The 22,064-nt window shown below is 38.5% G+C and overlaps 1 protein-coding gene across 2 annotated transcripts in view; it reads left to right on the forward strand.

Moving 5' to 3' along the window:
- The window catches only part of fchsd2 (FCH and double SH3 domains 2), a 53,176-nt gene extending 34,904 nt beyond the window's left edge, over window positions 1-18,272 (forward strand). For both annotated transcript variants that reach the window (XM_026321054.1, XM_026321060.1), the window contains exons 11-21: window positions 3,188-3,304; window positions 3,395-3,499; window positions 7,837-7,926; window positions 8,096-8,158; window positions 12,620-12,754; window positions 13,134-13,217; window positions 13,371-13,548; window positions 14,399-14,619; window positions 15,998-16,190; window positions 16,281-16,375; window positions 17,392-18,272. In XM_026321054.1, the coding sequence (XP_026176839.1) occupies window positions 3,188-3,304; window positions 3,395-3,499; window positions 7,837-7,926; window positions 8,096-8,158; window positions 12,620-12,754; window positions 13,134-13,217; window positions 13,371-13,548; window positions 14,399-14,619; window positions 15,998-16,190; window positions 16,281-16,375; window positions 17,392-17,484 (1,374 nt within the window). In that variant the 3' untranslated portion in view covers window positions 17,485-18,272. The remainder of the gene's footprint in view (window positions 1-3,187; window positions 3,305-3,394; window positions 3,500-7,836; window positions 7,927-8,095; window positions 8,159-12,619; window positions 12,755-13,133; window positions 13,218-13,370; window positions 13,549-14,398; window positions 14,620-15,997; window positions 16,191-16,280; window positions 16,376-17,391) is intronic.
- Window positions 18,273-22,064: the final 3,792 nt, after the last annotated feature.

Here is a 22,064-nt window from a genome sequence, read left to right on the forward strand (position 1 = left end):
GTGCTACTCCTTCCCAATGTTTTCCTAATCCTGTTAACCTTTCTAACTGCTAACCCTTTCCTGTAAACTTTCTTTCCATTAACCCCTCCTTGTATTTGTGTGTCTGTGTGCTTGCCCTCCTGCTCCCGGTTGTGTGGTTGCGTGGGCACCTGCCTGTGTGTATGTGTGCGCCAGACTCTGAGCTCGGTGCAGCAGTTGGTGGACATTGAGCCGTCGCCCGTCAGTGCCATGAGAATGACCCTGGCACAGGTAGTCTTAACTGTTGTTAGCATTCCCATTTTTATTCCTGAACATCTTTTCCATTCCTGTCCTAATATACCTATCCTGCATAGGTATATTTATATAGGCCGACAGCCCTAGGCATATTATAGGCAAGGGTTATTTTGGGAAAGATTTGTCCCTCTTATTTAGTCATAGTGAAGGTTATTGTAAGGAACATTAGTCACCAAATTTTCATGTCTGATATAGTAACATGACCATGACTGATGCATGCTTTAGTACGATCACATAGGTGTGGTTACAGTTACACTTCACATCATGATTGTTGCTTTGGTAAAAACTAAGAATTAACATGACAAATATGTGAGGCTCTGAATTCCTGGTTTAGCCTTTGCAGCTTATCTTTCAATACCTGAGAAATTAAAACACTAATTATATTTTATATTTTTTATTTGATACCTAAAGGTTGCAGTTGGATACATCATGAGACAATTAAGATTTAATAAAGCTAATTCTCTTTCTGTTTGCTAGTTCCTCTATGATAATAAAACACATTTGCGCGATTAAAAGATACCACAGTTATGCCCATGACTTCCCAGCACAGTAATGGTGTCATACTATCATGTTAGTGAGCAGTGCAGTCCCAGCAGCAGATGATTCATCAGATGCCTAAATCCTGATGCTGCTGCATAATATCACTATATTATTCATCAAAATAATAAGAAAGTTTATTGATTCAACTGTCTGCATCTGCAGGCAACACCTTATAAAACAGAAAAGTTGCATGAATAATGATTTTTAGATAATAGTAAAACTTAGACCAAAACTAAATTGGATTTCAGATGCACATAAATGTCTAATCATAGCAGTGTATTTGCAAAGAAGGCACTACTATCTGTTTAACTGCAGGTTGTGCAGACTCATTGGAGTGCTCCCACTGCTTTTAAAACTCCATTAAAACAGCTTACATAGAAATGCTGCAACAATTATACAGGTCCTGTTCAACATGATGAAGTACTTTGGATTGAGATCCTTATTTAAAAAAACAGTGGGATGCAAACCTGCATTTGAACAGACAGTAATAGATTCTTACTGTGGCAACAGCATTAGTTTTATTTATTTTTTTTTTGCCATCACAGTAAAGATGAAAGTAAAGACTTACAATAACTTAACTTAAAATAACAGGCCATCTTCCTGCCACAAGCCCTCAGTGGTTTAAAACATGCACTTTCCATCAATAGACACCATTATTTCCCATTCACACAGACAGCTGCACTTTGACGCAGTTTATTCTCACCCCTTCATCCCTGTGGTTTCAGAATAACACAGTTGTTATATACTGTATACTAAATGACTGTTATTATGAGAGAGCAAGTTGTTATTGAAATCACACCATCACTGTGCTTTACTTCACATATTCAGCTGACAGGCTTTATCATAGTGACCTAGATTTAATAAATAAATAGTTGACATTGGTAGAGTGGAATCTATGTAAAACACTTTCATAATTGCCAAAGGTCTCCACTACAGTGTTGAAAATGAAAATAAAAATTCCATTCATTTTTGCATTGTTTCATGTAAATTGCCTTTATTAATAACCTTTTGAGTCTATAAGGCTGTAATACTACCTTTATAGAGGATTAGTAGAATGCTTTTAGCATTAAACATAAAACAGTTGGATGAGCAATCTAAACAAATAGCATCACAGAAAATCAGAGCTTACATGAAAGGCGAATATTAAAAGCATTTTGCATGCCACCACTCATTTATTCCCAACATGTAGATTCTGGCAAGACACTTGAAAGAAACATATTCACTCTTTTACCTTCATTAACATTGTACCATTAATTTTAGCAAACTATCAAGGCACAAATCAGCTTAGCTCCCTGTGAGATATGTCAGTTTAGAACCACTGTTCAAATGTAGCTTTCTGCCTCCCTGCCTTAACGCCCTGCAATGCTTTCTTGCCAGAATGTAATTAAGCTGTAAATCTCCTGTGTAATACTGTTCGTTTCACACCTATACTTAGCCAGATTTATGTCCTCTTGTTACTGAAGCAGCACTTAATCAATAGATATGATGAGCATGGGAACTTGCAATTAAAATATCATGTACTTTATTTAGTCTAGCTAACACACTTTTATTATCAGATTATGGGAACACAAGCCTCTTTAGAAATACACACATCAGTGACACTGAATATATGTACATTCTGATGCTCAGTTTGTTTTTGTCAGATGTGGCATTTTTTTGTCTTTAGACAGAACAGATACCACTGTTTTGCTCATCTTTAAGACAGTATAGGGTGCTCATATATACTGCCTATATAAATGTTAGGTTAAATGTTTCTTTTGAAAGGTATATATTCCTGGTAGTTATTAATATTACAGAAAGTCCCTGAAAACATGTCTTCAAAAGAAGGGTATGTAAAATGTATGCTGACTCTGTTTTTGTTATTGTTGTTTTTAGACACATTTAATATGTTAGTCTTTGAAGAAAAATTGCCACATTGTCATAACTGATGCAGAATGCTTTATTGGAAATTCATGCAGATTTTTTGACAGTGCCCCATATGTGCTTTTGCCTATTAAAAAAAAAAAGGCATGTTGCCATGCACCTCCTGCTCTCTCCCTTTATAGCACACACAAAAACGCACACATACACATTTTCACACATTAATTCTCCTTTACATGTGGTTTTAATAGCATCTATTTCATTCCAAGAAGATAACAATAGAGCTTTGCAACAAACGCTGTATTAATAATGTGGGAAGGAAACAATCTTTCTCTCACACTTTCTTTAGCTTAATTAACAGCTTCAAACCTGCAAATCACACACCTTGTGCTGTTTGCGCTGACACTGTATGTGTGCACTTGTGTGTGTGTCTGCCTGCCCTGATGGTGTGTCTGGGAAAATGTGTGTGTTTATCTGTGAATGCATATTATGTGTGTGTTTGTCTATATGTCAGAGTCGTCAGCTGGAGTCGGAGACGGGGACAACAGAGGAGCACAGTCTGAACAAGGAGGCTAGGAAATGGGCCACCAGAGTGGCCAGAGAACACAAGAATATCATTCACTGCAAGAGAGTAAGATGCACACACACATACTGACATATGTCACCTGTGCCTGTTTTAGAAATATATTATGTGAATATGATAAGTGTGTGTTATTTTCAGTCTCTGGAAGAGTGTGAGAGCCATGGCTTGCCCCCCACAGAGCAAGGCAGACTAGAGCTGGAGATGAAGATAGAAGACACCAAAGAAAGCATACGCAAAGCTGAGGTCTGTGACTCATATTGTCAACATTTGTTTTTGATTAGTAAGCTTGAGGATAAATAAGCTCATCCCTTTATGTTTGAAGTCTACATGTTCTCCTCATGTGTGTGGTCCTTCTTTCTCTCACGGTCCAAAAATTTGTGGTTGACTTCAAATTGCCGAATTTTGTATATTGTCATAGACTCAATTCCTGCAGTCATATCAATTTAGCATTAGCATAGTGAAAATACCCTCTGTCCCTTGGACGGCATAAAATCCAACCTTGTAATATTTCCTCTACGGTGTTGGAGGTGAGTTTCTAATTATCTGCTACAGTGCATACTTTAAATACATACAGTGGAGATTGGCTTTTGCTGTACTCAACTGCACAGCTGATGTAGCATCTGGTAACTAACAAACATGGCCCAGGATTGATCAGCCCACCTTTTACATTGTAGGACATCTCAGCTAATTCAGGTTATTCAACCATTGTTATCCACAAAGCCTGATAACCCCCTGCTATCTGTGGCTTTGCTGCATTCTGTTCACTTCAGTCTAAACATTCTTTTGCATTATATCTGTCACCGTGATAAGTAACAGATATGATCACATTACAGCTATAAAAATCTCAAATTGTCCATCAAAACTGCCATTTTATGGCACTGAAATGATCATTGCTTCTATAATTTTAAAATGACATTGCTTCTATACCTCCCACCCTTTTCATTTGCACAGATATGTATCGTTTATGTATTGATTCTCACAGATTTTACCTGTCACACACTGAATAAGATCAGCTCTGTCTCATTTCTTTCTTGAAACTGTCTGCATTAGTGTGCTTTTGACTTTTCATCTCTGTTAAGTTTTATTCTCTTTCCTCGCTTTACTTAGCTCATTCTCTCTCTATCATTGCCTCGTTTCCTGTACACTACCTTTCTTATCAGGCTTTTTCATGTCTGGCACCCTCTGCTGTCAGCTTTGTAAAATCTGACAGCAATCCTGGGATTACAATCATTTGTGATTTCTCTCTTATTTTTTTTTCCTCCCAAAAGATTGTTTTGTAAATTATTGGTTATGCTATACTGTTCAATTTTACCTTACACCGCAATAATATTTTATCAAGTACCTTGTGATCCCCATTCCTCCATTACCTGTTCACCTGTACCTGTACCATTACTGCTTATTTTGTAGTCACCAAGCACCTGGAGCCAATCCCAAATGACACTGGGTGAGAGGCGGGGTACACCCTGGACGGGTTACCTTTCTAACACAGGATGCTTGTGCTTGATGCTTGTAATCTTACTGCATTACTGACTACTACAAAATAATAAGGGAGTGCTTTTGCAAACTACAAACGTGTGACTGCATCACCGTTATCCTACATTCTCTCTCTTCCTCTCTGCTTCAGTCTGTCTCACTCACATAGTCTGTCTACTCTGCTTTGTTCTTCCAGTCCAGCATTACTTTGAGTAAGATGATGAATATTTCATGAGCTCATTTGGTACAAATGGCTTTACCACAGAGCTCTTATCACAGAATTATAAAAGGAGAGAAAGCAGCACAAAAGATATTATCCTGGTTTGATTACAGCATTATCTTGGTGATAGCGCCATAGTCCCACGTTCATCCTACCAAGTATTTGCAGTAGCTAATTCAACACCTTGTTAATAAGAAAATGAAAATGTGCCTAAATACCTAGATAGGATGTCGAATTACTAGAGAAGGACATTTCCATTGAATCTCAATTTGTGGATTAAAAGATATATTTGAGATACCTTTACTCAGTGGAGGAATTGCTGGGTAATAATCCATTTGGATTATTTACCATCTGCTAAAAACTGTTATTTCAGGAGTAGCATGTCTGAAACACAAGTTTAAGCACAGATGATTGCTACCAGTCGATTAAAAAGACTGATTGCATATCTGACAAAGCCTCCTGTTCTCATTTACATATTTTTTATAAATTGCCTAATTTGCTTATGACATCATCTTAGACAGTTTGACAGATAAACAAGTTTCAAATTTAGTGTTTATAGTTCATCTACTCTGTGCTAAATATGCGACCACCTCTTTCTGTGGAGATGCCGTTAGACTACAGGCCAAAAAATCCATGTTTTAGGTGTAAATGAGAAACTGTTTTACTGACCCTAACCCTTTTATTTTAAAATACACACTGTAGTAAGAATAATATTCGCATGTTCCTCGCTTTGTCTCACAGTTTTCCAAAGCATATACGTGAGTGCCCTGAACCATGTGCAACTTTTAATAGTTTACATACTTGTTTATTAGCCATACACATAGTGTACCCACAGTTTTAAAAATATGTTAAAAGTAACAAGAAATAATAGTAGGGTAGGTAACTGGGGTAGGGCACACACACACCTTATTGTGTAGCCACAGAGAGATTGCACTGTGCACATCATTAGAAGATTGTTTGAAATAGACCATGTACACTACTAGTCTACACTAAATGAAGCCAGTCTCAAAAATCATTCAGCAGTTAGCATAATTATTCTAAAAGCCAGTGCTGGCCTCATAAAGTGGAATGAACACATGGCGTACTTCTGCATAAGTTGCAGGCAGCGAACGTTAGTGCCAACCCTCTTTTCACTCCATTGCAAATTTTCAGATTAAGACCTTACTTTTGTGGACCATCTATGAAAATATTCAATACATTGGCATTCTGATCAGATATGTGTGATACTTTGAGATAATAATGTGCTTCATAGTCTGGTCCTCTTTGAGTGTCCTGAATTGTTTTTGTGAATCACAAATGTTTTCGCTCCAAAAAAATGATAATTCTTAATTGAATTAAAGATTGTGCCAAAGCCTGTTGGTGAGGGGAGACAATTGTCTCCCCTCTCTGTTGCTCCATCTATTTTCCTGTCTACCTTCCATTCGGTATTATTGATTACCGCTGCCTAGACGGACTGTCATTCTCTCTGAGGTTGTGCAGTCTTTCCACTAGTGATATGTGCTCACACTACCGGCTGCTTATTGTTTTGACTTTAACTAATGCTTATACTGTAGTACATTCTTTTGATCATCATTATCATATAAGCCAGTGTTTTACCTTTTCTCCTTAGTCCATTCTTTTGAACAGTCTGTTTATGGTCTTTTGCCAGACAACATCAGCAACTGAGGCTGATGCTTCTCTCTAGCATTTATTGGGTACTGCTAACAGAAAGGAAAAACTGAGGCACTTATGGGGAACAGGTCTTTATTGATCAGAGCCAAGGAGTCTGTCTTGACACTATGTCGGTCAGTCGCTGTAGGAGGGAAGCCTCAGCTATCATTCTGCTCTGTCAGTATATGGGAGAAGAGAAAGAAGCAGGTAATGAAAAAGGAAATTGATGAAAATGGTTAGAGCAAGAGGAGAGAGAAAGCATCAGAGATGAAAGAGAAATGAGAAAGGCACAAGCCAAACTGAATGTAAATCCCAGGAGTTTTCCTACCGCCGATGTTAGCTTCATCATATTGTCTTATTTGGAAAGAACACAGCACATGTCCAGTGTTCACAGCTCATTAAAAAAGTGCAACACGTTTTGACAGACTACATGACACAAACTCAACACAGTTTATGGTGTGGCTCACGTTTTCATTCTCAGCCCATCAGTGAATTGTGCTGCATGTAATATAACACAGCAGGAAGGCAAAGACAAAGACAAAAAACATTATAGTTTTTTCTAGTGAATTGATTCAATATTGACTACAAGATTTAAGTAGTTTCAGTAGTTTAACCCTTAGGAGTCTACCATCACGAAAGTAGGCCTAGACTTCTAAGGGTTAAAAAACATAACACCATTACAAGATGCAGTCGCTTATTTCAGTTTGCTCTCGCATACTTGTTCACTTGAGGTCGTTTTGCCTGTATCAGTTCAAGAAATCTATTGTGGAGAAGAAAAGTACTGGGTGCTTACTGTCTCTAGTGATATTTCCCTAATAGCTAATTATTTTGTTATGAATGTGTTTGTTTTGGAACCGTGGCTAAAGAATATGTGTTTTTCATCTGTTTCTTATAAAGGCCTAGTTTTCGATCACTAGAAAAGAGGCTGCCTTTACTGAACAGAAATAAAGCAGGGAGTCTGGCACCTTTGCAATCTGGAGACTAAATTAACTGCAGCCATTGTAGTAATCAGTCTGGTTAACATGGGCTGTTACTCTTGCCCCAACTGTAAAACACTTTAGGCTCTGACAGCACAGTACTTATATTATACAAATCTTTTCTTCTGTGTCCATACTAAGGGCAATTAAACTGGTTCCTGCTTTAAATAAAATGTTCTTTGTAAGACTGATGCAAGAAAAACTGGAGTAGTAAGATATTTAGATGTTTTTAACACTCCTTACACTTTTTTTCTCTAAAGACAATAAAGTTGAAAGCTGAGGCTCGGTTGGACCTTCTACGGCAAGTGGGGGTCGCTGTGGATACCTGGCTGAAGAGTGCCATGAACCAGGTGTGTGTCTGAGTGTTGGTGAAACTTTGTTTGTGAGTGCATTCACACATGCAGCTCTTGGAGTTTGTGTATAATTTTAAACTTTCACACATGATTTCCAGTTTGTGTGAGTGTGTGCCTGTTTGGAAATGTGCATAAACCCCCCACTCTCTCTATGTGCATGCTGTAGGTGATGGAGGAGCTGGAGAATGAACGCTGGGCCAGCTACACTTCCCACGATCCCTCACTGTCGGTGAGACATCCCCCTTCACTATGCCTACGTTGCTGCTTTCTTGCCAAGCCAGCAGAACTTGTCCTGTTTTCACAAAGCCAGAAAGTTTATTAATGAGATGTGAAAACACTGGAGGGAAAAAAATGAACACAACTATAAAAATAACATAAACCTTAACGTTACTATCACTATGCTAGTACAAAAATACATACAGTACATAATGATGAGTAAGGATTTTTGTCAGCTCAGTTCTGTCAGTTTTTGACTTGGCTGGAAAGTGTAATTTTGTCACCTACATTTCAGAACTAGAATGGTGCCTTTTCACCACACCATAAGTCGTAGCTGTCTATGTTGCATGCTTGGTGTCCAGTTTTACCCATTTCAAATGAAAACCAAGAGAACAGATGTGTGTCATTATTTGTTAGTCACATAGCTTAATTTGTCTCAGCTGTCTTCCTAACAGTTTTTCTTCTTGCACCACATGAAAACAACACTTAATTTAGCACATTCAAAAATGGCATTTTAAACTCTTAAAATACAGTCTTAATATCATAGACCTTTCATGCTTTATGGTTCCTTTATACGTGAAAACCATCCAGCTTGAATAGTTCTTTAGGAAAATCATTTGAGTGATGTTGCAAGGATAGATGACCTCGGCCGTGCTGCCTAATCTTCTGTCATCAGTTACAGCCCCACTTCCTCTGTGTAATCTGATGTAGTCATCACCCAAAAAAAGTCTAGCTTTTATAGTGCAACAGACTGAATACAAATGTAACGCTTGAATTGACATTTTTAACATGTCCTCATATTTATGAATGTGTATGAATGCACAGCATGCAGGTCAGGAGGGAGAAGTTTAACACCAGCTAGTTCCACACCCCTAGTTTTTGTTTGTTTGTTTGTTTGTTTTTTAGAAAAATGCAGATTTTCATTTTTCCTCCCCTACACAACATGGCATTCCACTATATACGAATAGTTTTGACATTTTGGAGTAGATACTTGTTTGTTTTCTTGCTGAGAGTTAGATGAGAATGTTCATACTACTAGTGTGTGTTGAATATGAAGAAATCAGACTGGCTCTGTAAAAAGGGTACAATAACAACAAGTGCACTAATATATGGATTAAAATAAACATGATAAAATTAATCTGTGAGCTTTAGAGATGGTGGTAGTTAATTTTTCTCTTCTCTGTACAGAGCCAGACAGGTCCCCCATTTCCAGTCTTAATGCTAAGCTAAGTTAATCAGTAGCAGCCTGTTGATTCATACTTGATTCATATTACCATACAGCCATGAGAGTAATGTCAATTCTGTTATCTGGGTGGCCACAGAATAAATATTTATATTTCAGTTGTACTTTCTAAAACACAATGTGCTGATAATAGCCCTGGTCATTGTGAAATTTTTACATTTATGTTTGTAGAGTTGTGTAGTTCTATTTCTGTCCCTCCTCTGTGTATACAGACAGGAGACTGTCTCTCCATGACTAGGAGTGTAATCCCACATGGGACTTTGTGAGGGAGACGTGTGTTGCTGTCAACAGGACTAAACATAGTCAGTCTGCTCTCCTGGAAGGATTTGACATTCTGTGCACATAATATTGCAGATCACAGCTAACACCAGATAGAAAGAGTGTTAGAAAAAAAGAGAAAGTCTGGAGAGTGGGGGAAAGAGCAATCTAGGAAGAGATAAAGGGAGGATTTGCAATGAAAATAGGGGAAGACAGTTACAGAGGAATGAGTGAAAGATGGAGAGAGCTGAGAAAAAGAAGAGGTGGTGTGATGTGGAGGAGAGGTTGAGGGAGAGAGGTGAGGAGGGAGTGGTGCCAGAGTGATAATATTGAAGTAAAATTGGATGCAGAGGTGAGAGAGATGGGGTAGATTGTGAAAAATAGCAGACAACATATTAGGGCACAGTATACACAGTCTAGATCTTTCACTGTACACAAGCCTCCATAATGACATGTCCATCCATCCATCCATCTTCTATACCCGCTTTTCCTGTTCAGGGTCACGGGGATCCGCTGGAGCCTATCCCAGCTCTCTCTCGGGTGGAAGGCAGGGGTACACCCTAGACAGGTCACCAGTCTGTCGCAGGGCCACATATAGACACACAAAGACAGACAACCTCACACACTCACACTCAGTCCTACGGGCAATTTTAGAGTCACCAATCAACCTGACATGCATGTTTTTGGACTGTGGGAGGAAACCGGAGTATAATGACATGTAAATATTAAATTTTATTTTTGTCCTTTAGGTTCTTTTTAGAAAAATCTTTTTATATTTTTAGCCTTATTTATGAGATGAATCTAAACCTGCTGAAAACTAGGCTAAACCTGCTGAAAACTTCTCCATCTGGTGTCAGTGTCAATAAAAGAATTGACCAGGAGGCAGATTGAGTACTGTATTCAGGCATATGACAGCAACCTTTATCAGTCTTTGATTTTATTTGGAGTGTGTTGGATCCTAAAGAGACTAACAGCAGCAAAAAAGACAGCAGTTTGCTGATTAGGGATAGGTTAAGTGACTAAAAGTGAGACAAAGAAGGATGGATGGGTGGTGACTAATATAGAGAAGACCACAGAAAAATGAGAACAGGGAGTTAGCACTTCCCTTGGCCCTTTTTTCATCCCACTCAACTTTATTAATATGACCATGAAATACTGTAAGCTCAGAACCCTCAAGGGCCACAGGCAGCCATTGCCTTCATTACAATATCTCTTTCACAGTTATTGCCTCTAGGACCAATAAAATTGGCCATTGGTCTGCATCTCAGCTATATTGGTACACATACGAAGATATATTTTTGGTGGTGTTTTATTGGGTTATTACTGAAATACATACAGGTCATTTTACTTCAGGGATGGAATGCAAGTGGCCTTCAGGCTGTGCAGTGTACTTGTAAACTACTGCAGTAAATTTGAAAGACTTGATGTAATACAACAAACACACTGCCAACAAAAATATAGCTTTGCCACCAAATCTCAACATGTGGAACTAGACATCAAACTAAATCTAGCTCTCCACCCATATGTTAAATATTCTATGGTTATTTGCAATATAAATACTGTCACTGCATTTTTAGTACTGGAAAGTGATTTTTTACAGCAAGGGGAATTCAGGAATCCTACTGATTTTGGTGATCTCCTAACCTGCCACAATGAGGCTAACTTGGTGTTTAGGAACATTCTTCAGAGCTAAACAGTGGATTGTCAAGACCTTGGTGATCCCCCGACTTTTGCTGTAGTGCTACCATCAGGACAAAACATCCACAAAATGAATGACCTTTCCTTCAGCCTTGGCTTTACTTTGTATAAAGTGTTAATTGACAAATGTTGACATGTTAACATCCTAAACTAAGATATTGACAAAGTAAACACTGCACTTGTTGAGCATCAGAAGGTTGGTATTGTCATTCTAAACATGCAGGGCCTGAATTGTAGTTCCAAGCCTCTTCAGTAGGCTCTTCATTTCCAATGGACAGCTTTGATAACTGTGTTCGTTTCATTAGATAATGCTTTAAGACCACACCTGAAAGTTATTATTTGCTTAGACAATAAATTCTTCTGTCCATGAGGCCAACCTGGGACATAATTCAAACAGGAAGCACTCATCTGTTTGCTGTCCACTGGTGTAGAGTCTACAGTGTCAACAGAAATCTGATGACTAAACACAATGACTTAGGAGTAGGCACACATGCACACAAAACCACACACTCTATAGTTGTGGCTAGTTCGGTTTGCTGTGTGTGATGGATCTTTCCACCAGCTGGATCACATGACCCTCTTATCAACCAATGAAATTCACATGGAACAAATGAGGGAGGGACTGGATCATATGAAAGATTAGTCCCTTTTCACCTGTCTCTAAAAGCTATAGTGTCTACACCGAGCAGGAAACTTAGGCAGGAAGAGAAGGTAAGAAGGTCAGTATACTTTAGGACACATTGGGTTGTAATACTAGCACAGAGGACGGGAAAACTAAATAGCCAGAGTCAGTCTCTGGTAAATGAACTGCTAGCAAACAAAATATGAAAAGGTGATGGCAGTAGAAGTTGGGACAGTGAAAGACGGTAAAAGCCAAAGGTGGTGAACAACAAGGCAATGTTAATGGGAGTGAATAAGACGTAATCACGATGGAGATAGCAGCTAAAACCAAGGATAAACACACACAGTAACCTTAGGACAGTTATGTCCTTAAACTAGGCTGTTTAATTTTTTAACCAAATTAATAAGACTAGTATTAGTATTTGTGAGTATTTTGTCCATCTTGTGAAGCTAGGATTGGTTAACATTAAGTTTTAAATATGTAATTGACTTCATGTAGAAATCACTTTTTTTTTTTTGTATTCAGGTACCCTCTGGTTTATGTAATCTAGAGTAAATCTATAGCTTTAGAGGTGAATGGAGTTTTTCTTATTTGTCCTTGTTGCTATCAGACAATTTGAGTTATCTAGCTCTGTTTGTGTTTGGTTGTTACAGGGCACAGTTGACTTGGAGCGTGAGGAGGGCGAAGAGTGTGAAGAGAATATGGAGGTATTTGATGACAGCAGCTCCAGCCCCTCAGGAACCCTCCGAAACTACCCACTGACCTGCAAAGTCCTGTACTCATACAAAGTATGAACCAACATACATACCTTTTGCCTTCTGCTGTTACATGGTGACACACCTACAGTACACATATCAGATGTCAACAGCTAGAAGCAGAACACCGACATTACACAGTATCACTCCTATTCAGAGTACACCAAAGCAAAATTTAATATTGGGGTTGTATTTATGTGAACTAGGAAATACTGATGAATTTGACATTGCCCTAGCATTGAACATTTTAAAGTCAGTTAGTAATGATAAGCTCAGTCTTTGCCTTAGGGAGTGTTTTTACTGTACTGTGCAGTGAAATATCTTAAAAATGTCTTCCATCATAATTTGTACAGTGTCCCCCATTGCTCTTGCTTTCCTCCTTGTTTACTGTTGGTTTCTGTCTCCCCTGCAGGCATCCCAACCTGATGAGTTAACGATTGATGAACAGGAAATGTTAGAAGTCATTGAGGATGGAGACATGGAGGACTGGGTCAAGGTGCACAATAACACACCAGGCATTATCTCATCAGTTTTTGTGTTGTATCCTGTGTATGCTTTTGGATATATGTATGGTATGGTTTCTTAGCATTGCATTTTTGCAAGCATGTGTATTTGTAAATGTACTTCATTGTGTGTATGTTTTGTCCAGGCTCGCAATAAGACTGGACAAGTAGGCTATGTCCCAGAGAAATACCTGCAGTTCCCAACCTCAAACAGTCTGCTGAGCATGCTGCAGTCTCTGGCTACCCTTGACGCTCGATCACACACCTCATCCAATTCTACCGAGCCAGAGCTGCACTCTGGCTGCATCAACGGAGATACAAGCAGTGAGTATGCTACAAACCTAGTTTTATATATATATATATATAACTAGGTTTATATATATATATATATATCAGATTTCATACGGTTTGTTCCTCCATAAATGTTTTCTGTAAATATATGTTTAGCAGTTACAAGTTTTGTTGCCACCATTCTAGTGTCTCATTGGAACAGAAACCGGATTAAAGTGGTTGTATAAAATTAGTTGGACTGAAGCCAGTTTAATAAAATGGTAAAGAGCAGAGCATTCTCATAAACATCCACTTTATTTTTGGCCTCCCTCTTATTTCAGTTTTTTTTTTCCCCAAACACACAATTTGGGTGTTAAAGATATTCAAGCAGCCAACTTAGAAATAAGCTGCAAATTAAGTTGCTGAAAACAAAATTTGAGATTAGGTTATACAGTGATATTTCATGTCAAGATGTATAATGGAGAGTTTTAAGAAGGATAGAAATGCGTGAACTCCGAGAAATGGTGACTGGACTGGCAATAACATCTCAGTTAATTACTTCAGAAAATCTGAATATCCACTGTATTTAAAGGCTTGACAGATCATCTTCATTCTTTATACGTCCTTTTTAACCTGACTACTTTCCAGTTTTCTACTCCCTCTTTCTTCAACCTTCTTTTTATTGTGGTGTTTCTGCTCTACCTGGCACCTCACCAAGCACATGAGGAAGCCCTGCCACCTAATTATCATTACAGTGCTGTCTGTTCTGTCTTCCCTGTTTCTCCATCTCTCCAGCAATGTCTACCATAACACAACAATAAAGAAGAGGCAAATAAGTACATTTCCACAAGAATTAGTATTCTATCTCTTATTGCTCTCTATGTCTTTCTGCCTTGCTCTGCAGTGGTTTATGTCCGCGCACTTTATGATTATGAGGGTCAGGCAGACGAGGAGCTCTCCTTTTCCGAGGGAGCTGTGATCCGTCTGTTGAGCCGCAACACTCAGACAGACGATGGCTTCTGGGAGGGGGAACTCAACGGACGGGTGGGCGTCTTCCCCTCTGTGTTGGTAGAAGATCTTACTGAAAATGGGGAGACCAGTAGTGGAGGGACGGGTGACATACAGGTACGGTAACACTTGCATGCACAGGTATAAATCTCACAAATTACACACACAATAATACATGACACAGTGGGGAAACCCAGAAAGGCTGGTTTATAATACTCCTTTTTCTGTAAGACACATTCACTCTTGAGCCAAACTGCAAATCTGGTCTTATCAGTCTTTCCTCAGGGCAGAAATACCAAGGAGTGTAGTCTGTTGTGCCACTTTCTTCCCCCTTTCCCCTCCCTTCCTGCCTGTTGTCCAGCTGATCTATCAGGAGAGCAGAGAGCACAAGCAGTGGATCAGAACTGCCGTGTTCCTTTAGTGCCCTGATAAAACCTGCACTGCAATCACAAAAAAAGTCTTATCTGTGACACAGAGTGCAGCCTTATTAGAGGTTCAAAACAGGAAGGATACAGCCGCTCCCTTCCTATAAGCCTGTAGACATAACAGAACAACGTCTTTTTAGACCCTGGCATGCTGACATGAAAACTTTCGCAGCGTATCTAGCGGCAGGCCACATGAACCAGCAGAATTTCTTTAGTGTATTCCTTAAAGCAACAATGCCTTGCTTTTTACCATGTATGTTTTCTACTCAGTGTTCAACCAAAGACCTAAATCTTAAATCTGCTTTAATGAGCATTTATGTATTAACAATGGATGAAAAGACTGTATAATGTATAATGGTTTTCTGGCCACAACCCTTGATTCATTCTCGCTGTTTTTAAGACTTACAGTAGATAGTATCGAAGATGTGTTTATTGTATTTGTGGCACGAGAAAACTCACGGAAACATGTTTTTAGAGACATGAGACATCCTTTCCTCTGGTCCTTTATCTGAAGTGTCCAATCACCAACTGATTTCTGATAAAGGGACATGTCAATCAATAAAAGACCCTCACAAAGGATGGTCTTGTTTCCTCACTCATGGCTCCTTCAGACAGCCTCCTTGCTCCTCTCTCTTCAGGGCAGACTTCAAGATGACAGACTAGAATAACTTACAGTTCAAGCAAGGAACAGTCAAATAGGGGAACTGGGATGGATCCATTGACAATTTCTTTTGTCCTGATGTTTAACTTACCAACAACCAGCTTCTTTTTTTTGTGTTCCCTGCCTCAAATTAAGTCATATTATTGTCTAGTCATTTTCTGCAAGTAGGACTGTCATTAGAAACACAATTTTACATTCAAAAACTGATCTAATCTTTGCTGTATATGAAAGGGGGTGTTTTTATTGACTGTTAAGCTGTGATGCAGTGGAGTTTAGTTGGATGTCCAGTCAATACTGTCAATTTTGTATCATTTGTGATGTGATTTATACACTACACAGTATATATTTATACAGCATAGGATGTGAGCTTTTCAGTGATATACTTTTCTGTTTCTGCTTCCTTCTGTAGATTTCTCCGTCCCTGAAGTTGCCATCTTCTCTGCCACCTCTTCCTCTGTATGACCAACCTCCCATCAGCCCTTTCACCAGCCCTGAGACCTCCACCCCACCTCCTCTTCCACGCTCACCCTCTTGTGCACTTAACGGAGAGCACAAGCCTCCACTGCCTGCCTCATCACACAAGGGTCCACTGTCAACTCATAGTAAGACACACAAACACACGTTTTATTGGCAGCTGAATAAACTGAAAAGGTCTCTGTGCCTTTTTATTAGAAATGTATCTTTCTTGGTAGATCAGAGCTCTGGCAGAAGTCCAGTGTCTCCAGGTTTTCCTCAGAATCATCCGCCACGATTCACCCCCGAAGGAGGCCCGGGCAAATTACGACCTGTTAGTATCCAAGTTTTTCAAGTTGTTTCAATGTTTATGCACGTTTACTGTCAAGATTTTGCTCACAACGTCTTTCAATGCAATATTTATAAAAAATCATCATAACTTTCCTTATGAAACTAGTTGTATGACAGACTAAATATTAAATAGATCACTTTTGATATTAAGGTAAATATAATTGATCTGTTGATATTGGTGGTTAGCACTGTTGCCTCACAGCAAGAAGGTTCCTGGTTCAATACCCAGCAGGTGCTTTTCTGTACAGAGTTTGCATGTTCTCCCTGTGCTTGTGTGGGTTTTCTCCAGGTACTCTGGTTTCCTCCCACAGTCCAAAAACATGTATGTCAGGTTGATTGGTGACTCTAAATTGCCCATAGGAGTGAGTGTGAGTGTGTGAGGTTGTTTGTCTCTATGTGGCCCTGTGATGGACTGGTGACCTGTCCAGGGTGGACCCCTGCCTTTCACCCAAAGGGAGCTGGGATAGTCTCCAGCCAGTCTCTGTGACCCTCATTAGGAATAAGTGGGTGCAGATAATAGATGGATGGATACTTGTTTCTTGTAAAAATATTCTGGTTACTGTGTGTATTGTTAAGAACTTCATATTTAACACTAGCAACAACCAGGTGATGAAACAATAGATGAATCAACAGAAAATGAATGTGCACTGGTTTGGATAACTGATTAATATTTTAAGGCCTGCCAATCAGTCCTAAGTTCCAGCTTCTTCATTGTGTGTATATGTATGTGTGTTTTATTTCTGGGTTTTGAACTGATGGCAAGACAAAAGGAGAAATTTCAAAAGGCTTAGAAATTTCATAACAGAATTGGTACAGTTGCTCTAAAAGTAGAGAATTTGCATTCCTTGGTTTTGGAGGCTCACATTTTAGAAAGAAAAGGTTTGTGTCACACAGCAGGAAAGAAAGAGATTATGCTGTTTGTCAAATTCTAAAAAGTAGGTCATCCCCGTTATTGCACTGGCAGTCATTTTTCTTATGTTCAATATGTTTTCACTGCAGGTGCGAGCTGCTCCTCCTCCACCTAAACAGCATCCCCGCCGGCAGCAGGAGAAAAGTGACAAGACGGAAGAGGTGGAGATCACACTGGTGTGACAGACAGACAAACTGATAGGTGGTTTTAGACAGAAAAAATGAAAACGTGACAGACAGGTGTACCCTACAGGCTGTGGAACTCAACTGCTCTGAACTGAAGTGAACTTAAACAGTGATATGAAGAAAACTGAACTAAACCATTTGGACCCTTCCAGCCGCTCCACATCCTCTCTCATCCAGGAGAGCAGAGAGAGGGGATAAAGTCAGACTATATAATTAAATAATCTCCGTATTAGCTTCCTAATGAAGTGCAGCAGTAGCCGTCCCCACATCTCTCTTTGCCTTCCTTCATCCACCCATTCTTGCCTTAAAAACCTCACCTCATCATGCAGTAGAGTAGAGCACAGTAAAGAGGAGGAAAAGGAGAAAGAGTGTTTGGAGAGGGGGTGCGTGAGACAAAGCAAAGCTTTATTTCCTATACCACAAATAAGTTGATAAAATAAACTAAAACCTACTATTTTACTCTTTTGTGATTATCTTATTATCTCTTTAATTTAATGAGATGATAACAATTTTGATCTTTCATTTGCTGTGGTCTTAAGTTTATATTGCGTAACTACTTTCCGACACATTTTCCGTTTCTCTCCAAATTTCAAATTCTTCTCATGCATATTACATACAATAAAAGAAATAGGAAAATGACCTATATTTGGAGCAGTGGAGAAGGCTGTGACTCTCTATCTTTATTACTTCAAGCTAATTGTCACCAGCCAGTGCAGGTTACAGTTTATACTGCGTTTCACTCTGCTTTAGCATCACACCATCAATTTATCTGAGAGCAGCTGAAGCATTTTTGTCTGCAAGCCAACATTTACAAAGCAAAATGTTTGAGCATGACAAAATAAAATATTGTTGCTCTTGATAAAGACATGCCTTGAAGATGTCTCTGGAGACTTTCAGTTTTCATGTAGCCTAGTAATGTAGCAAGTAGCTTGTTTGCAAACATGCTTTAGCTATAGCAGTATGCTCCCAGTGTTTTCAGTTTAGAAAGCTTCCCCAGCAATTGTCTCCAGTGCTCCACATATAAAAACAAATTTCCAAATGCTTTGTGTGAATTATTGTTTGAAAATAAAATTAACTAGTGGAAGAAGTAAAAAAAAAAAAAAAAAAAAACTTTATTTGTTTTATCAACCAGTGGTAAAGGAAAATAAAGTTTGTTTTATTTTTGACATATCTATTACCTTTACCTGCTACATTTTGGACCTCCATAAAACCAAGCTTGAGGAAAAGGAACAAGGTGAAACAAATTTGTTGTGCAGAGTGCAGTGGGGCTTGAAGTAAATGGATGGGTGCTGTGTGTGTGTGGAGGCAGCGTCGCCCTTCCCAGCCCTTCCCAGCCCTTCCCTCACCATATATATTCCTTATCATCATACGTATTCAATGTGTATTAGTAACAGTACATTACTGTTGTCATAGGAGTGTTATGCACAATGTTTCACATAGACTAACTCAGTTGAATGGATTACTGATATGTAGTGGAAGTTTTATCCTCATCTTATACTGAAAGGGCATTGTAAATACAGTATGCAGGAGAGGTGAAAGGAGAGAGGGAGAGGATGACTGTGGGTAAAAGGGAGGCTGGATCCTCCTTTTTGCTTTTATCACCATCTCATCCCATCCCTTCTTTTTTCTCTCTAATGTCTGTTCTGTCCATTGGCAGTCCGTGTGAATCATGTACACACATAGAGCTACATAATATTACACATGCGTTGCTATATCTTCTCTCATTCTGTGACCCACTGGTCCCCCGTGGGTTTGTGTCACTGATTGGTTCCAGGTGGAAGCTGGTGGTGCTTTTAAAGGCACTGAAATTGTTGGTATTCACTATGTGGTGACAAAGAAATGTTTTACTTGCGATGATAAAAAATATTTGGGGTCATGAGATTTTATCAATCACAGAATGGACTGTATAGCTCTTATCCTTACAGATCATATCTCCACTCTGATTGATTTCGTTCAAATATAACATTGATCAGTTCATGTATAGCATATATCCTTGTTTAGCTGACATGCATTAAGTTTGCAGGTATTATTTTTCTCTGTTGCCTTGCTAAGTATCTCCTTTGCATCACTATGGGAGTCTTTTTGTTGAGGCAGAGAAAACATCCATAAAAACAAATGATCCTTTAGGGTTTTCGATTTGAGGTCATCTTTTTGTTTTCCGAGTGTCTTATTTTTCAGCTTTCATTGATGCTGGAAACAGTAAACAGAAGATATGTATAAAAAAAATCATCCTGCTAAATGGGCAGAACTAGGAAAAGAGCTAGGGTATGATTCTATTGTTTTTCTACTACTTCCCCTTAATTACCCTTCAAGCCTTTGAAACTCCTTACCCAAATGGCAGTGTAGCACTTTTATTTATTTGTACCTTCCCTGGAAAGTAGCAGTACCATCACCTCACATCAGAATGACTAAAAAAAGACTGCACCACCACTGTAGTTACAAATACAGATGAGTTCTTCTTATTCTAATACAATGGTGGATCCTTTTTGTTTCAGTGTGACTGATAATTTTTGAAAAATTCTATACTCTTCTAAAGAGAAGAAGCAACAATTGTGGAAAATGTGATTTGGTGTTTTCCTTAACTTATAACAATAAACAAAATTATTACAGTAAAAAATTGTTTTTAGTGGAAAGAGGAAGAAATGTGTGTGGGTTTTTTGTTTTGTTTTGTTTTGTTTGGGTCCTTTAATTTAGAGACAAGCCTAGCTGTTAATGCATGGTTGTTTCCAGGGGAGAGGATTTTTGATCTGATCTGAGTATAACTCTAAAGATGTGCCCCAGTTCTTTACTACATATTTATTTTAACCAGGATTAACACTGAAACCTTTTCAAAATAAAGACATGTGGCATTAATGGACTATCATATCCCAGAATGCAAAGTTTGAGCTACTCAGAGACAGAAACAATTCAAACTAATTGTTCTGGATGCTGCGATAGCTCCAGTGTCTGTGATGCTTTCACTTTGTGAAGAACATCATCAATCATGCTCCAAAGTTGCAGTATCATAGCACATTTGCTGATAGTACAAGTTTATTAATTCTTGTATTCTACCTGCAAAAACAGTATGAGGTGTGAAGATGAGTGCAGTATAAAGCGCATACAGTACAATATTTGCACATAATATTGATTTGGAACACAGCATGAGGCTTTTTGTTTACAGAGAAAGAAAGCCACCTAATGTCCTGATCTGGGCTCCCAGTGGTTGGTTTACTCTTTGCACAGTGGAGGTGAATTATGTCATGTGAGATATGTTGAAAAGTATTATTTGTATTAACTTTTAGAAACATCACGTTTTGTGTAGTACCCACGCCTGAGAAAGTGAATGCCCTCTACAGACATTGCACGTTTTTGTGCACAAGCTCAAAGCTAATACACCCAAAGTAACAAAAAATTTTGTTCTTCAACCCTTTTGATTAAACTAATAAAAAACTTAAAATGATTGAGGTCACATTTGAAGGGTAACTAAATTTTACAATAGGTCATAAAAGGTCAAAATGAGTATAAGTGATACTGAGTCAAAGTTACAAACGCACATAGTGCAAATGTAAGTTTTTTATTTTGTCTCACTGTGTTTTTTTGTTTTTCACAAACTAAACAGGAAGTAAGGCCTGGTATAGTGCCTTTGTTGGGAAAACATTTTGGAGTCATTACTGCAAGTCTAAACCCCTTCTGTGTCAAAGTTGTTCATAATGGCACTAAAAATGGGCTTTCTGCATTGTTGAGAAGAATAAAATCAGTAGATTCACTGTCCAGTGCAGATTAAAACAGATGTAAATTAAAGAGTAAAGCATGCTGGGATTAGTCGCAGTGTCAGATTCAAACCTCTGCTCTTCTGCTGTTGTAGGAACTGACTTGTAACTATGTGGTCAAGGTGACTTGAACAGCAGTCTCTCCTTGATCTCTCTGAGATCTTATTTATACTGGTTTTCAAACTTGTTTTGAAGTTTATGGTTTACAGCAGCATCTCACAGAACTTCCAACCATAAATGCTGAGTTAGTTGTCAGAAATAAAATGTACGACCTTTGTTACCTTTTTAAACATTTCCCCCTTTTTTTTTTTAACATTCCCCTTGATCCGTTACAGTGTTTTAATTATCTGGTATGAGCCTGTTTTTGGTTATGTATTCTGTAGTTCTGTATTTTTCATCATGCTGTTATTAATGATGTGTCCGAACAACTGGCCTTTTCTCTCTCACAGACTGTTGCCATGGTGACAATAATGAGAACATGTGCAAAAGTCTTTCTGCATAATATTATTGGCTGTACAAAAAACAAAGTTTGTATTTATTGTGTACAAATGTTAATTAATAAAAAACAATATGGAAAGTTGTTTCTGGGTCATCTTGGGGTTTTTTGTGCTCATTTTGTTTCTTTTAACAAATGTGTGTGATGGTCCATTCCAGTACTGTAACAATTATTGTTATTGTCATTACTATTTAGTATTTTTGTGTGTTTTTATCCATCTGTTCTACAAATTGGACTATGTTTTTCATAGTTAAGAATGTATGTAGTTGGCACATTTATGTGAGCGTGCTGTGTAGCTGTCACTGGAAATGGGTGTGATCATAACATGGTCT

Source organism: Mastacembelus armatus, chromosome 13 (genome assembly GCF_900324485.2).
Source record: "Mastacembelus armatus chromosome 13, fMasArm1.2, whole genome shotgun sequence".
NCBI classification, from domain to species: Eukaryota; Metazoa; Chordata; class Actinopteri; order Synbranchiformes; family Mastacembelidae; genus Mastacembelus; species Mastacembelus armatus.